The sequence below is a fragment of the Hypanus sabinus genome, chromosome 20 (assembly GCF_030144855.1).
Source record: "Hypanus sabinus isolate sHypSab1 chromosome 20, sHypSab1.hap1, whole genome shotgun sequence".
NCBI lineage: Eukaryota > Metazoa > Chordata > Chondrichthyes > Myliobatiformes > Dasyatidae > Hypanus > Hypanus sabinus.
In genome coordinates this window covers 41,755,155-41,771,057 of record NC_082725.1, presented here as the reverse complement: position 1 = coordinate 41,771,057, position 15,903 = coordinate 41,755,155, and the positions used below count along the sequence as shown (strand labels likewise).

Sequence of the window (15,903 nt, the reverse complement as noted above, 5' to 3'; positions counted from 1 at the left end):
GTGACATGGGATCCTGGGATGAACACCTCCTTTAACAGACAGTGCAAAGTCCAAAGATCTTAGCATCAAGAACTATGAGTATCATAAAGTGAAAAGCGAAGACAAAACTTCTGACTGGTATGCCATTCCCTAACCCCCACTATGAGCATTTTCTCCTGGGCTTGCATACCTGATTTATTGAAAAATGGCATATGTAAGCACCCTCCTCCACTTCTGCTTTAAAACTTTACCTTTATTTTTGTTGTGAAATTAGATGCATTGCATGATTTTTATGAAGTTTTCTTGAGAAAGCATATTGCCTTTTCAAGCCTCTCTTTGGGAGTTCCTTATTACTTCTAATTTAATTGTTTTATTCATGAATTCATTCATGTTCAATCCCCTTTCATGATTCAAAAGTACTGATGTTCACAGGCATTGGTCAGGTTTTGTTTGGAGTTAATAATCTGCTTTGAAACTACCCACATTTTTTAAGCTTCTAACAGGCATCAAAGAGAAAGTAAAATCTATTGATACAGTGGTAAAGTGATTTCTTTCATGTTCTAACCCATGATCCAGTTCAGATTGCAGACCGTTTGAAAATAATGTAAATTACCTTCAAATTCCTAGAATTGTTCTGGTATCTTTCTCATAATGATAATAACTAAAAAAGTGGAACAGCTAGTTGTAGAATTTATTAATTGCCAAACCATGCAGAACAGAGCAATACCAGAAGTGTGAAAAGAATCTTTAGAACTGTCTTCTTCAAAGGATGATAAAAGCACAGTCTTAATTTTTAAGGGGAGAGTTAGGTGGAGACTTGATAAGCAAGGACCAAAGATCAAGAATCAGGAATCAAATTTATTTGCCATATACATCTACACGTATTAGGAATTTACTGTGGTGTGTTGGCAACATGCAACAGAAAAAAACAAACGAAAATGAGAATAAAGAATTATATAATTATAAACGTAGAGGTTAAAGTACAGATATGGAATAAAATGTGCATATATACACAAATAGTAGCATGTATTTACAATGTAAGCAGCATTATAAAATGCAGTTTATAGTATTTACAGTGCTGTGACGGGGTTAGTAGTTAGAGGAGGTTGATCAGATTAACTGCATGAGGGAACAAACTTTTAAAATGGCACGATATTTTTGTTGTAATAGCTTTATAGCGTCTTCCAGAAGGTAGCTTTTGGAAAAGGCAGGGTGGGTAATGCCTGCAATAACTTTTCCTGTTCGCTTCTTTATAGTGGACAAATACAAGTCCTGCAGTGATAGTAATCTGCAGCACTGATATTTTCTGCTGATAGAACATAGAGATATATAGTACATTACAGGCCCTTCAGCCCACAATGTTGTGCCAACCATGCAACTTATTCTAGAAACTGCCTAGAATTTCCCTAGCACATTTTGATGTAGTTTTCATAAATTGTGGGAGGATGCTGCACCAAACCAGACAGTAATGGCTGATAAAAGGACATTCTCTATAATGGCAGTATAGAATTGCATCAGGGAAGATGGAGGTTTACCAACAAGATGTATATTATCTGCTGAATCTTTTTATTAATGAAGGAGATAGGGTTCTCCCACATGAAGTCTTGTGAAATAATGTTGCCCAAGAACCTGAATGTTGAAGCAGTGCTAATGGTAGAGTGGGTGGGAGAGGAGACACATTACTACTGAAGTTAATATACATCTCCACGGTTTTGTGGGCATTCAGCAGGAACTGAAAGATTATCACAGGTAAATAGGAATGTGGAATTGAAGCTAAAATCAGATCAGCCTTGTTCTTATTCAATTGTGGTTCACAACCACAGACTCTGACACGGGGTATATGTGTCTGTGCAGGCAGGTTGCAGAACGGGTTCGGCATTTGTGGTTGTGGGCGTGCATGTTTCAGCTAATTAGTGTTCTATTATGGTGGTATTTAACTTACTTTTTTTGTTCTAGTCTTGTCAACACTTGACCAAAAGCACAGCAACGTTTACACTCTTTGCTCACCCTCATCCCTGTCTGAGAAAAAGACTACCATTTTGATTGGTGCTGTAAAGGAGCGGTATTCATTTAGTATTTAGTTATTGCTTCCAGCCACACTGTTGGCATTAGCTTTCAGTTTGAGAGTTTTATTTAATGGCCCTCTTGGCCTAGCATTTATTGTTTTTGATTTTCTTCAAAGTCTGTAAGAGTTCTCATGATCTGTGAACTGTTGACCTGCTTTAACGTCTCTCTCCCTCTCTCCTCACTTGGGCGAAATACACACCATGAGGCAGTAAGTCTCGACCACGAAAATGGTCCAGCAGAGAGAGAGAGAGAGCAGCTGACCTTGGCCTTGACGTTCATTGGCCAGATAGGAGAGAAGTTACTGGCAGTTGAACCTGTGTTGGGAGAAGTGATCAAAGCAATATGACAGATAATCTCAATTCGATGAGCTCAGTCTCAGCTGGAGGAGCAGGCATAATTTCTCACAGAGACACTTCAGCAGCTCACCGCACACAATTGGAATCAGGTGGCAGCGTTCTCCGCTCTCACAGCCGCAGTTCAGGAGCTCACAGCCAATAGCCAGCATTAGGTGACAACCATTACCATTCTAGCAAACACAATTCAGCAGCCTTTGGACATGTCAGTCCCTCTCCCAGCATCTCCCAGATCCACCTTTTCTACTGCCCCATTAAGCTCGGCAACTAATGCCCCAACTCCTGTGTCCACACCAGAACTGAGTATTCCTCCACTAGGCAGATACTCCGGTGACCCCAAAGGCTGCAGGAGTTTCATTACACAATGTGAGCTGACGTTCCAAATCCAGACTGATTGGTTTGGTGATGCTGGATGTAAACTGGTGTACAAGGTAAATCTTTTAGATGGGCCCCCACTCAGTCTATTAAATGCAAAGATCACTAACAGTCCAGTGATTTTGGTGAATTGTTGTCGAGTTAAAGAGAGTTTTTGACCTTCCAGTATGGGGTCAGGAGGCTGCCCACTGACTCCAGGACCTGCACCAAGGAAGAAGATCCGTAAGACAGACAGACAGACAGACAGACAGGCAGGCAGACAGACAAACAGACATACTTTATTGATCCCAAGGGAAATTGGGTTTTGTTACAGTCGCACCAACCAAGAATAGTGTAGAAATATAGCAATATAAAACCATAAATAATTAAATAATAATAAGTAAATAATGCCAAATGGAAATTAGTCCAGGACCAGCCTATTGGCTCAGGGTGTCTTACACTCCGAGGGAGAAGTTGTGAAGTTTGATGGCCAAAGGCAGGAATGACTTCCTATGACTCTTAGTGTTGCACCTCGGTGGAATGAGTCTCTGGCTGAATGTACTCCTGTACCTAACCAGTACATTATGGAGTGGATGGGAGACATTGTCCAAGATGGCATGCAACTTGGACAGCATCCTCTTTTCAGACACCACCGTCAGAGAGTCCAGTTCCACCCCCACAACATCACTGGCCTTACGAATGAGTTTGTTGATTCTGTTGGTCTGCTATGGACTATGCAGTAAAGTTCCGTATTCTTGCAGTGGAGATGGGATGGAAGAAAAGATTCCTCATCACTGTCTTCCAGTGTGGACTGAGTATAGGAGTCTGGCACAAGATTACTGTCCGTGACAAGCGGGAGAACCTGGATGACCTGATGTATCCGGCCACTCGAGTTGACAACCGGACAACTGAGTGGCAGGGGGAAAGAACATCTCAAACTTCCAACTCTCTGGATTACCGTCTATCATCACCCGGTACCCAGTCCATGGAGGAGCCTGTGCAAATGCGACACATGTGCCTATCACTGCTTTTTGAATTGGTGTCTGTTGTTAACTAACACAAGCACACACAACTGACACTATTTTAAAAACTGTTCGTAACTAATAGTCATTTCTAGCATCTCCAAGCATGAGTGCTTGAAATCACAGTGAGTAAAAATTTAAGTACATACAAAATGCTGGAGAAACTCAGCAGGCCTGGCAGCATTTATGGAAAAGAGTAAACAGTTGACATTTCAGCCCAAAACATTGACAGTTTACTCTTTTCCATAGATGCTGCCTGGCCTTCTGAGTTCCTTCACAATTTTGTGTGTATTGCTTTGGATTTCCAGCATCTGCAGATTTTCTCGTTTGTGAGCAAAAATGTTCTGAATTGCCTTATTGCTTATTTCTTGCCAACTATCAGTGACAAAAAAATCGCTGCTTTTTAAACACAAACACACACAACTGACTCTATTTAAAAACTGTACACTCTAAGCATAATGCAGTGTCTACCTGCCACACAAATGCAGGCGACTTGAAACTGTTCGACAATAGTCTCCTGTCTCAATTAAGTGGCATAATGTCCCAAATAAACAATGGGAATCCCAGCTATTTTCTTCATTAGTTTTTGTTCTTACAGAGTTGTCCCAAATAAGCAGCTGTCCCAATTAATGATGGCCCAATTAACCGGAATCCACTGTATACACTGATCGTAAATCTCACATTTTACACTAAAATGTCTTGAATTGTGTTTGCACTTCATCAGCATCTCAATAGTTAATTTATTTTGTCAGGCTTCTCCCTAGACAAACAAAACCAGCGTACATTTGCACCCTCTCAAAAACTGATGATAACAAGTGCTAATGAAAGGGTGTGACTCCAATTTCAAATCAGTGCATAAAATTTTGTCTCGGGTCAGAGCAAGATTCTGCACTAGTTTTTCATTATAATTTCTTGACATAATGATTCATAATATCAAAGTCTACTACTCAATCACCAGCGTCAAAAATAATTGTTGTTAAATACCGTTATTTTGCACTGTTTAGTGTTATGATGCTTGAGACAGAGAGACCTTTATTTAGATTCCCTTCTGCGGCAGCTTAATTAAATATTTTCTCATAATAGCAAAAACACTGCTTTCTGTAGACAAACACTGAGTATTGAATTCCGAAGCTCTAAAATGCACCTTTAGAGCTTATTATTTTAAATTTTCCTCAGCCCTGTGGGAAGTGAATTTCATTTTAGGCTATAAAGCAAGTTTGCTTTAAGAATCAATGTAACTGTAAACTACAGATCACTCAATTACTTGGTATAAATTTATTGGCACAATTATGCACAACTTCGGTTATACCCTAAGATAGATCTAGAATTAACATTTTTGACTGAAAAGGAAAATTACATTTATACTTCAAACATCAGGTTCATTTTAAGAGGAATCTTATGAGAGGATTTGGAGGGAGACAAAAATTAGATATATCTGAAGAGAGCATTGAATTATCCAAGGTGGAAGGGCATGAAATTAAGTAGTGACAACCCATGATGGAAAGAGAAAGCCCTACATGTTAAAAATGATGTTGCTTGATGGCTTTTGGCTGTGTTATACAAGATGCCTGTGAGGATAGTTTTCTCCACTACGGTGCAATTTTAATCTCCAAGTACACTGAAACCTCAACCTTAATAATAGATTCCAACTCTTTCCCAACCACTGAAGTTGGGCTAACTGGCCTATTCCATTGTGATACTGTTACATGTAAGCAAAGCTTCTGCCTCTCAAATTGCTGTATAAATTCAATCAGGTTATGATCACTGCTTCCTAAGGGTTCCTTTACATTAAAGTCCCTAATAAGATCTGGGTTATTACACAACACCCGATCTACACAGGAAACATGGCTGCAGGTCAGGGATGCAAGTGTGTTTAAGTAAATGGGGTTTTACACTCTCAATATCGACGATCTTGCTGGCAAATGTGCAGTCTCTGGTGAATAAGCTCGATGACGTCAGAGCTAGGGTGCTGAATCAGAGGGACGTTAGGACTGCTTGTGTCCTTTGTTTCACAGAATCCTGGTTAACCCCTTCTGTACCGGATGCAGCAATTCAGATGGACGGGTTTACTATACATCGACAGGGTAGATCTATAGAGTCTCTCAAAAGCAGAGGTGGAGGAGTATGCCTCATGATCAACTCTTCTTGGTGCACAAATATATCAGTGCTATCCCAGTTTTGCTCACCAGACCTGGAATATCTAGCAGTCAAGTGTCGTCCTTTTTTACCTACCATGGGAGATTTCTGGGATCATTTTGGTAGCAGTATACATTCCACCTCAAGGCAATGTCAAACTGCCTTTAGATAATCTGAGCAATGGGATCAACATACACAAAACAGCACACCCTAATGCCTTCACCGTCGTTTTGGAGGATTTTAACCGGGCCAGTCAGAAAAAATCACTAAGCAATTACCATCAACAGATCACTTGCAATACCAGAGGAAAAAACACACTGGACTATTGTTACACCAACATCAAGAATGCTGTACTTCTACTCCCTGAGTGTAGGCAGAGACTGACAACTGCAGCAACAGTAGTGAGGACCAAGAAGGTATGGACGAGGGAAGCACAGGAGTGATTACAAGACTGCTTTGAATCGTTGGATTGGACTGTATTCAAGGATTCATCTTCGAATCTGGATAAATATGCTGCAGTTGTTACCAACTTCATTAAAACCTGTGTGGATCAGTGTGTGCCCACAAAGACTTACTATACATTCCAAAATCAAAAGCCATGGATGAACCAGGAGGTACGTAATCTGCTGAAGGCTAGATCTGTGGCATTCAAGTCTGGTGATCCAGGTCTGCACTAAAAAACCAAGTATGATTTGCAGAGGGCTATTTCAAGGTCGAAGAGACAATTTTGAACGCGTTTGGAGTCAATACTGGATGTACAACAACTCAGGCAGGGTTTGCAAGACATTACTTCCTACAAAGTGAAACTCAATAGCATGAATGGCAGCGATGCTTCACTACCAGATGAACTCAACATCTTCTATGCCCACTTTGAAAGGGAGAATATGAAGATCCCTGCTGCACTTGATGACCCTGTGAGCTTTGTCTCAAAGACCTATATTAGGCTGCTTTTAAAAAGGGTGAACCCACGCAAGGAGGAAGGTCTCAGTGGTAAGGCTCGGAAAACCTGTGCCAACCAACTGGCAGGAGTATTCAAGGACATTTTCAACCTCTCACTGCCAGAGGTGGAAGTTCTCACTTGCTTCAAAAAGGCAACAATTACACCAGTGCCTAAGAAGAATAATGTGAGCTGCCTGAATGACTATTACCCTGTAGCACTCGCAATGCTTTGAGAGGTTGATCATGTCTAGACTGAACTCCTGCTTCAGCAAGGACCTGGACCCATTGCAATTTGCCTATCACGACAATAGGTCAACGACAGATGCCATCTCAATGGCTCTCCACACGGCTTTAGACCACTGGACAACACAAACACCTATGTCAGGAAGCTGTTCATCGAATATAGCTCAGAATTTAATATCATCATTCCCACAATCCTGATTGAGAAGTTACAGAACCTGGCCTCCGTAATTCCCTCTGCAATTGGATCCTCGACTTCCTAACTGGAAGACCACAGTCTGTGCATATTAGTGGTAACATCCCCTTCTCGCTGACGACCAACACTTGAGCACCTCAGGGGTGTGTGCTTAACCCACTATTCTACTCGCTCTATACCCATGACTGTGTGGCTCTAATAGCTCAAATAGCATCTGTAAATTTGCTGATAATACAACCGTTGTTGGTAGAATCTCAGATGGTGATGAAAGGGCATACAGGAGCAAGATATGCCAACTAGTAGAGTGGTGTCACAGTAACAACCTGGCACTCAACATCAGTAAGACAAAAGACCTGATTGTGGACTTCATGAATTTTCCCAATCCACTTGCATATTGAAATTCCATTACATATGTATCATTACCCTTATTACATGCCTTTTTCAGCTCCCTTTACAAACTCAACCCCACATCTTGGCTACTATTTGGAGGTCTATATATGATTCCCAAATGTTGTTTTTCCCCTTGCAGTTTCTTAACTCCATCCGCAAAGCTTCACCATTCTCTGCCCCTATGTCACCTCTTTCTAAAGATGTAATTCCATCTTTTACCTACAGAGCCACACATTCACCTATGCCTTCCTGCCTGTTCGTTTGATATAAAGTATATCCTTTGCTGTTAATCTCCCAACTATGACCTTCTTTCAGCCACGACTCAGTGATGCCCACAACGTCATACTGACAAATCTCTAATTGTACCACAAGTTTGTCCACCTTATTCTGAATGCTACACACATTTAAATACAGCACCTTCAGTCCTACGTTCTTCACCCTTTTGAGTTTTGCCTCTGTGGTACAATTTAACTCTTTACTCTGCCGCATTTGTACCCAATCATTGGCTTGTCCTTACTTACATTCATGTAACATCGATCATCTACTTGTAAACCAGCTGACTCATCTTCCATTTTAACATCCTGGTTCCCATCTCCCTGCCGTATTAGTTTAAACAACTCCTAACAACTCTAGTAAACTTGCCCTCAAGAATATTGGTTCCCCTCAGATTCAAATGTTAACCCCCTGCCTACGTTAGATGTTAACCCTATGTTAGGGTTTTGGTAATAAATGCATTGATTTTCCCTCTATTTTAGACTACTGCAGTAGATTGTAATGTAACAAATGTTATTCAAGAAAGGAGAAAGTGCAATTAGACTAATACCATCCTTGCACAAATACTGAAATCTCAGTGAACATTCTGGGACAAAAATGTATAAAATAGGCAAATAGAAAAACATTTTGAATAGTGAAAAACTATTAAATATTAGTATTTAGATACAAAATATTAAACAATAACATGTTGCAAAGTAAGAATTTGGTATGGCTAATGAATATTTATTTTTACTGCAAAACTTCCTTGGATTCAGCACATCATAGATTCATTCTCCATTTCCAGAAGGATGGTTTGACATGTAAAAAGGGACTGACAATCAGTGCTCATTACACCAAATTAATAATCATCTCGTTATAGACCAACAAGAGGCGGAGATGTCTGCACAAATTGAAATGAAAAATCTTTGATTACTCATACACAATTTCTGCACCCCTGCTATCCAAGTACCAGAGAAATATATTGGGAGGATCCAAAGAAATCCACCAAAAATGACAGTACAAAATTCTGAGTTGCCAGTCAGTTCAGAGAGGCAAAGGAGTTAAAGTGAAGTACACAGAGGAAGTTGGAAGATTAATGATATTCAGGGATGAGTTTTAACTATAATATAGGGCAATTTTGCTGATAAGGCTCTTTTCAATAAAGTATGCTATGTTAATGGGTTCTGGCACTCAAATGGAAACACACTGAGACAAAAAAGTACAGACGTGGTAAAAATGGTCGGATGTTCTATCTGTGTTCTAAGGATGCAGGACTAGAAATGCCACATGTGTACTTTCAATGCTATTTTGAGTTTAGTTAATAGACTTAAAAGATATTATGTTACATTAGAAAGAAAGAAAATAAAGCAGTTACCTCACTCCTGGTTACAATCAATTAGCTGATCTGAGAAATCATTGCAATTTCCAGTTAACTGGCTTAGCTGATGGTAATAGGTTAGGCCAGGGGTGGGCAAACTTTTTGACTTGTGGGCCACAAAGGGTTCTAAAATTTGACGGGGGGCCGGACCAGGAGCAGATGGATGGAGTGTTTTGGTAATACACCTCATAAGAGAAAATAAAATATCATGGGATATGTAGAAAACATGTGCTTTAATTTCAATTGAAAATGAACAAATGCATTACAACAAAATATCTGTCTTTGAAGTCCCATGGTATTTAGCTATTTATTGAAATGACTTTTAAAACACTGAAAATTAAATGAATAAAATACAGCTTTTTTTAATAGTAACAGTTATTATTTTAAAGCACTGAAAATTCTGTTATCCTTCAAGATATTATCATCATCACTCTCCTCCTGACTGTCTTTATTTCAAAAACGGTAGGAGATGCAGGTCTACTTGTCCTGCTCCTTCTTATTCAATTGTCCCCTGTGCCAAAACTCAACAACGACCAGCACAAGGACAGAACAGTGACAGCGCGCCAGTATGCGGAGCTCGTTATTTGATCTGGAGCGCATTTTTTATTTTGAGAACGTACGTGCACCTGCGCACTACTCATGTCCATCACTTAACAGAAATGACATGTAACATGTAAGGCTTATTGAAAAAAAATATTTTCAAATGCATTTTTTACATAACACAACGAAGAAACTTATTTTTAATTTCAGTGGGAACAGTGTTGTTGGTCTCCCTTTTTAGCCAGCGCATCAAAGTCTGGATTTAGTTTTGTTGTGACAATTCTCAGGATGGATCTGAGGTGTTGGTCAGTTAACTTGGATCTGTGGCTTGCTTTGTTGATGTTCATGATGCTGAACGCCTGTTCACACAAATAGGTCGAGCCGAACAAAGAGTAAAGCGCAAATGTGGAGTAATACGCTGCACCTCAACAAAGGTCAATGTATATAGAGTGCGTCATCTATTGTGAAAATGCCAGAATTGCGGGGAAAAAACGTTAACAAGGTTTATTAATATAATTTCATCAAGTTCTGCGGGCCGGATTAAAAAGCTTATTAAAAAGCATATGGCCCGCGGGCCGTAGTTTGCCCATGTCTGGGTTAGGCAAACTATCAGAGAAAATTGGAATTGTCGCTGGTTAATTAAAGGCAACTTGTTATTCAATCAGCAAGTGCTTTACTGCAGAAGGACAACTTCTCATAATAAGATTCCTGTTCACAAAGTCACCAAAAATGAGATCACTCGTGATTAATTTTACTTTTGTGGAATGATTTCAAGTCAATTATTATATTTCTAAGAACTGTTCCAAGAATGTTATTATTATAGATTCAAAGAAGCCTCATAAATGAGGAACTGTTATCCATGATCTACAGGGATAAGCTACAGGCCCATATATTTTCTATTAAGATGTTGCTCCTTCCTTTTATCATCATTCCCATTTCTATTCACATACATACTGATAATTTGCTGTGCTATTGCAATTGAAAATCTGGGTGGAGAACTAAGGAGTATACTTCAGAGTAACGTCAACATTCAGAAAACCAGGATGCAGATGTGGATTACAAAGTCACAATAACTAAAGGTCTAAATCTCAAATTACCATGGGAGAAAGTGAAACTTGAATGGTCCTAGGGTAGAGTGTTGCATTCCTAGTTTCAGGAAAAAAAAGATCATAGGTATAAAAATAAGGAAAGAGCTGGAGAGGAAATATAGGAGGAAAAAATGTTGAATTCATAAGGTGGCTGAGAACAACCGTCAATCGTAAGTTCAGTCATCCTGCTTATCCTGATGTAGAATTTGTTTATCCATTTTGTCTACTCACTTACGATTCTTATGGCAACTGTATGTATAGGAATTAACCTTGCAACATACACCTGTATATTAACTTAAGAGTAAAGTGCTGGGTATATACTCCTTTTAGAGAGACAACTCTACTCAATAGAGTGATACTGAAAAATTCAACACCAACTGAAATAAGGAAACATGACCATAATTCATTTGGCATTTGAATTCAGATTATTATTTATGCTTATAGCATTCAGTATCACCCTTCAGTTTATTAGATTCACCTGTTTAATTTGTCTTTTCAAATATCGATTGTGACATTTTTCACGGGATGGAACTGTAAATGAAATATAGTGATTTTCTTTAAGTTTTGTTTCGTGGTTGTCCTTTCCAGTTCCATTACAGTAGTGTCTCAATAGAGCCCCTTCATTGAACTAGTGCTGCACATAAATGGATGAATGACATTCCCACACTCTCTACCTACTGTCTTGTGAAACCACTGCCAAGGGAGTGAGCTTAGCAGAATCAAAAAGGAAAGAAGACTCTTTGGAGCTTGACTCCATTCTGGCACTGTGAAGAGGCATGAGATTATAAACAGTTTTCAGGAATAAAGCCCTGTCACAAACCTGGGGAGGATCTTAAGCATCCACGTGCATTTCTGATAACAGGGGCATCTTGACTAACATTCATCTCTCAATTAATATCTCTTAATATATATCTTAACATTAATTGTGTATTTTTTAATGTTCTATAAAAGTTAGATTTTGTTTTCTCATTTTCTCTTTTTACCCTCTGTGTGATTAGTTCACAATATTTTGCTTCAAAATACTTCAGGACACATTGAGACGTGATCTGTCTATTATCACAATATATTAATTTCTGAATAGACTAACATTTAATATGATAACATCTTATCATACATATACATCAAGGAATGTAATACATTTAAGCGATGTTGCGAATGCCAACTGAGGTTTCCTATCAATTTAACTTTTCTTTCCACTCACGTATCTTGATGGGATCTGACATTAGAGATCCGTTGTTTTTTAATTAATGCATTATACAAGGCTTAGAGAACTTTCTCTCCTAAGTTGAAATAGACATGATACATTGAGCCAAAAGTCTGATTTCACAAGTAATAACTGGATATTGTATACTGAACTTTTTTAAAATTAGTGGAAACTTTATGCCTTAGTTTTGGCATAGTGCTTGCACACTTACATTTAAGCCATAAGTGTTCATACCACAGCAGTGAAATCAGGATACTTGTTATGTTAAAACTTTATGTGATATTACACAAATGTTGCTTTTTTAGAGATGTCGTATTTAGATGATGTGTTGAAAATGAGACCATGTTCATATTCCTAGGGGCATCTTGAACAACATTCACTTATCAATCAATACTACTATATCAGATTGTCTAATCAGTATTGCTACTTTTGGGGCCTTACATTGGAGTGTTTCTCTATGTTACAACATGACTAAACTTCAAATGTCTTTCATTGACTCTGAAGCACTTTAGGATACTCTGAGTATGATAAATGCACTACATGGAAAGTTGATATTATAACTGTAAGTTTTCTTAATATATATCTTAAAATTAATTGTGTATATTTTTGCATTCTGTATGTTCATTGTTGTTGCCCCATTAAATTCCTTTTCCTAATTTACCCCTCCTTGTTCACCTTCTTTGATTTTCTGTACCTCCACACATGAAATGAGAAATTTTTTTTTTAGTGTTTAAATTTCACCACTAACTTATCCACCTAAAATTTACAAGGAGCTTTACCTTGCTATGCCCATCTTGTTCTGATCCTGGCCTTTGGTTAATCCTTTCTCCTTACTGCTGGCATGAGCTACTGTGCTCAGATATGATTCAATGAAACACCCTTTTTAACCTCTTTTCCTTTTAGCTTTAAAAACCTCAACCATGATCTGTATCCATCGTGAAGCTCCTACAGCAACTTTAACTAACGAATGTTTGTCTGTATTTATCTTGTCATGTTTAGCATTGGATCTGGCAGTGCTTAATGCAAGGGTCGCCACAAATATAAAGAAGGGAGAAAAATCCCAAGGGGGAAACCTTTAAGGTTGCAATCAAAACCAAGGCAATATTAGTTTGCTCCCAGTCATAAATCAAGATTTTCATTAATCCATTACTACATGGTTAACAATTTTTGTGTTTAAATTCAAAATTTAGTCATTAATGAAACACCAGTGATGACAATTACTCTTGCTGAACATCCAGAATTTTAAATACAGCTAAACAAGAATTAAGCTATAAGGATTGACCTACTCTCAATTCAGACAACACTTTGATACTGTGAGTGCTGATGTACTATAGTTTGTTAACTTTGACCAGTGATTTCTAAGCCTTTGATTTTCTTGCAATTAAGTTTTCAAAAATCACCTCCATATAGTTCAATTTTACTTGAAAAGAGATAGGTTTTCTTTAAAAAAAATGTCAGTAATCAGCACATGGCCATAATAAAAAATGGTACAATAATCATATCTGGTCATCAAATTAAACAAGGTATAAGCAGCATATTTAGAATTGGTTTGTGGCTATTCTAATATTTCTACAAAGAGAATACAATACTACACTTCATAAATTCTAGCAATGTATTACTTCTTGGCTCAATTATTTTCATCACAATATTGTGTTAAATTCATGAACATTGTACTACAAACAATTTAAATCCCTAAGCAGCATCGGATGCAATAATTATATCAGGTTTCTTTCTCTTACCTGTCGACCTTCACCTCTCCAAAGCCCATTGATAGTTTGTGTTGGAGCAATAGTAACTACAGGTGGAGTATTTGCCACTCTTTGGGTTCCAGGTGGAACTATTATTGTTCCTGGAGCCCACTTGGCAGTTCCAGCAGGAGAACCATGATTAGCAACTGGCGACGATATAGGAGAATGTTCACTGCAATGTAAAGAGCCTGAAATTATAAAGAGTAAAACAGAATATCAGTATTATACTTTTCCTGCTAATAAGCACAATGCTAATTGCTTTAGCTAATAATGTTTAGTACTCAATGGAAATACCTATTTTCCTTCTTGATTGTAAAATAAAGCACTTGTGTGAACTGAACTGTTCCCACTGAACTGGACTCAACTTTCAAAAACTCTTCATCTCATGTTCTTGATATTTACTGCTTATTTATTTATTATTATTTCTTTTTACTCTTTTTCTATTTGTATTTGCACAGTTTGTTTTTTTCACACATTGGTTGTTGTCCGTCCTGTTGAATGTGGTCTTTCATTGACCCTATTGTGTTTCTTATATTTACTATGACTGCCCAAAAGAAAATTAATCTCAGTGTTGTAAATGGTGCCTTATACGTACTTTGAAAATAAATTTACCTTGAGCTTTGATATATTGCAATCTCAAACTACCTTGCCCACTTGTTTTAAATTTTCAAGTGATTCTGCCAAGGACTTATCAGTGAAGCCTTACTGTTCATGCATTTGATGTTACACATGTTGTATACTGTGGGCACAGTCTGAAACAAAAATTGTACCGTATTCAACAATTGATCCTACACTCCATCTGTGGTGGTGTAGAGGACTATGGTTCCAGATTAGGCCAAAAATACTGTAGATTTTGAATCTGCTTTGGAGTATCAAGGCCATTGTATTTCAGTTCCCAAATAATGAAATGGAGAATTGAGAGTATGCTATTCTAGATCTGATTTATGGATTAGGAAATTGGTGGTATTGTTAACAGCATACTTTAGCTTCATATGTGGTGATAAAGACATGGTCAGCATCCTCAGTAGCTTTGGTTAACCTAGGAACACTAGCGAGTGCTCATTGGTATCTTCCTCCTTTTACCATTCTTCAGTTTACCCTTAAACTCATTATGAGCCTCCAAAGTGTGTGTTACTTGGTGCTGTCTGCTTTGAGTAATCTGGATTAAGCAAATTGATCTTGAGAGTCTTCATAATCACAGTGGTTTTCAAACTTCATTTCGGATTATTCACTTTAATCAAGTTGTTCACTCAAAGCCACATTATAATAAATAGCTTACTGGAAATCAGAAGGAAATCAGTCAGAAGACTTTGGTTAAACCTTAAAGTCAGTGTCAACAAGAAAATGATATTTCAGTTGTATGCAGCTACTGTGGGCAAGTTCAGAGTAACAAAAGGAAAGATGTATGGTTCTCCTGTCTATAGACCCATGCTCCCATCATGCTTCCTGAGTCTCTACCCTAAACGTTATCAACTGTCCTTGAATCTCACATCACTGATACTTGTCTGGACTGTTTTGCAACTGATTTACTAACAGACCATGAAACACTGAAAACCATTGATCTAGACAACCTCCACATGAGTGCTTTGCTACTACTATGAATGACAATTAAATCTCATTAATAGGAAAGAAAGTGTGAAGGTGGAGAAAAAAGATAGATAGATAGAGAGAGTGAGAGAGCCAGAAAGAGAAAATGAGAGTTATGAAGGAATGAATAGATGAAGGAAAACAGGAATTTGAAGAGGGATAAGGGTAGAGAGAGAGGAAAGACAGAAGAAAAAGCAGAGAAAGGAAGGCAAGAAGGGAAGAAAGGGACTGCAGAAGAGAGGAAGAAAGAGAAAATGAAAGAAATGTAAGAGGGGATAGGGTGACGAGGGTCAGAAAGGGGAGAGTGAAGGAAATGGATAGGGTGCTGCAGTAAAAAAGCAAGCCATGATCTTAAGGAATGGTGAGGAAGATGCGAGGAACTTACTCTTGCTTCTCTTTCTTAGAAGCCAGGTGGGTAGTAAAGGTAAAG

General features: G+C 38.3%; 1 protein-coding gene across 3 annotated transcripts in view; it reads right to left on the bottom strand.

The window, feature by feature from the left end:
• The window catches only part of LOC132378686 (genetic suppressor element 1-like), a 255,016-nt gene that overhangs the window by 74,105 nt on the left and 165,008 nt on the right, over positions 1–15,903 (bottom strand). For 2 of the 3 annotated variants that reach the window (XM_059945790.1, XM_059945791.1), the window contains exon 3: positions 13,878–14,074. In XM_059945790.1, coding sequence (XP_059801773.1) covers positions 13,878–14,074 — 197 coding nt within the window. Of the gene's footprint in view, positions 1–13,877; positions 14,075–15,903 lie in introns of those variants that run through there. The other variant, XM_059945792.1, reaches the window with a different exon arrangement.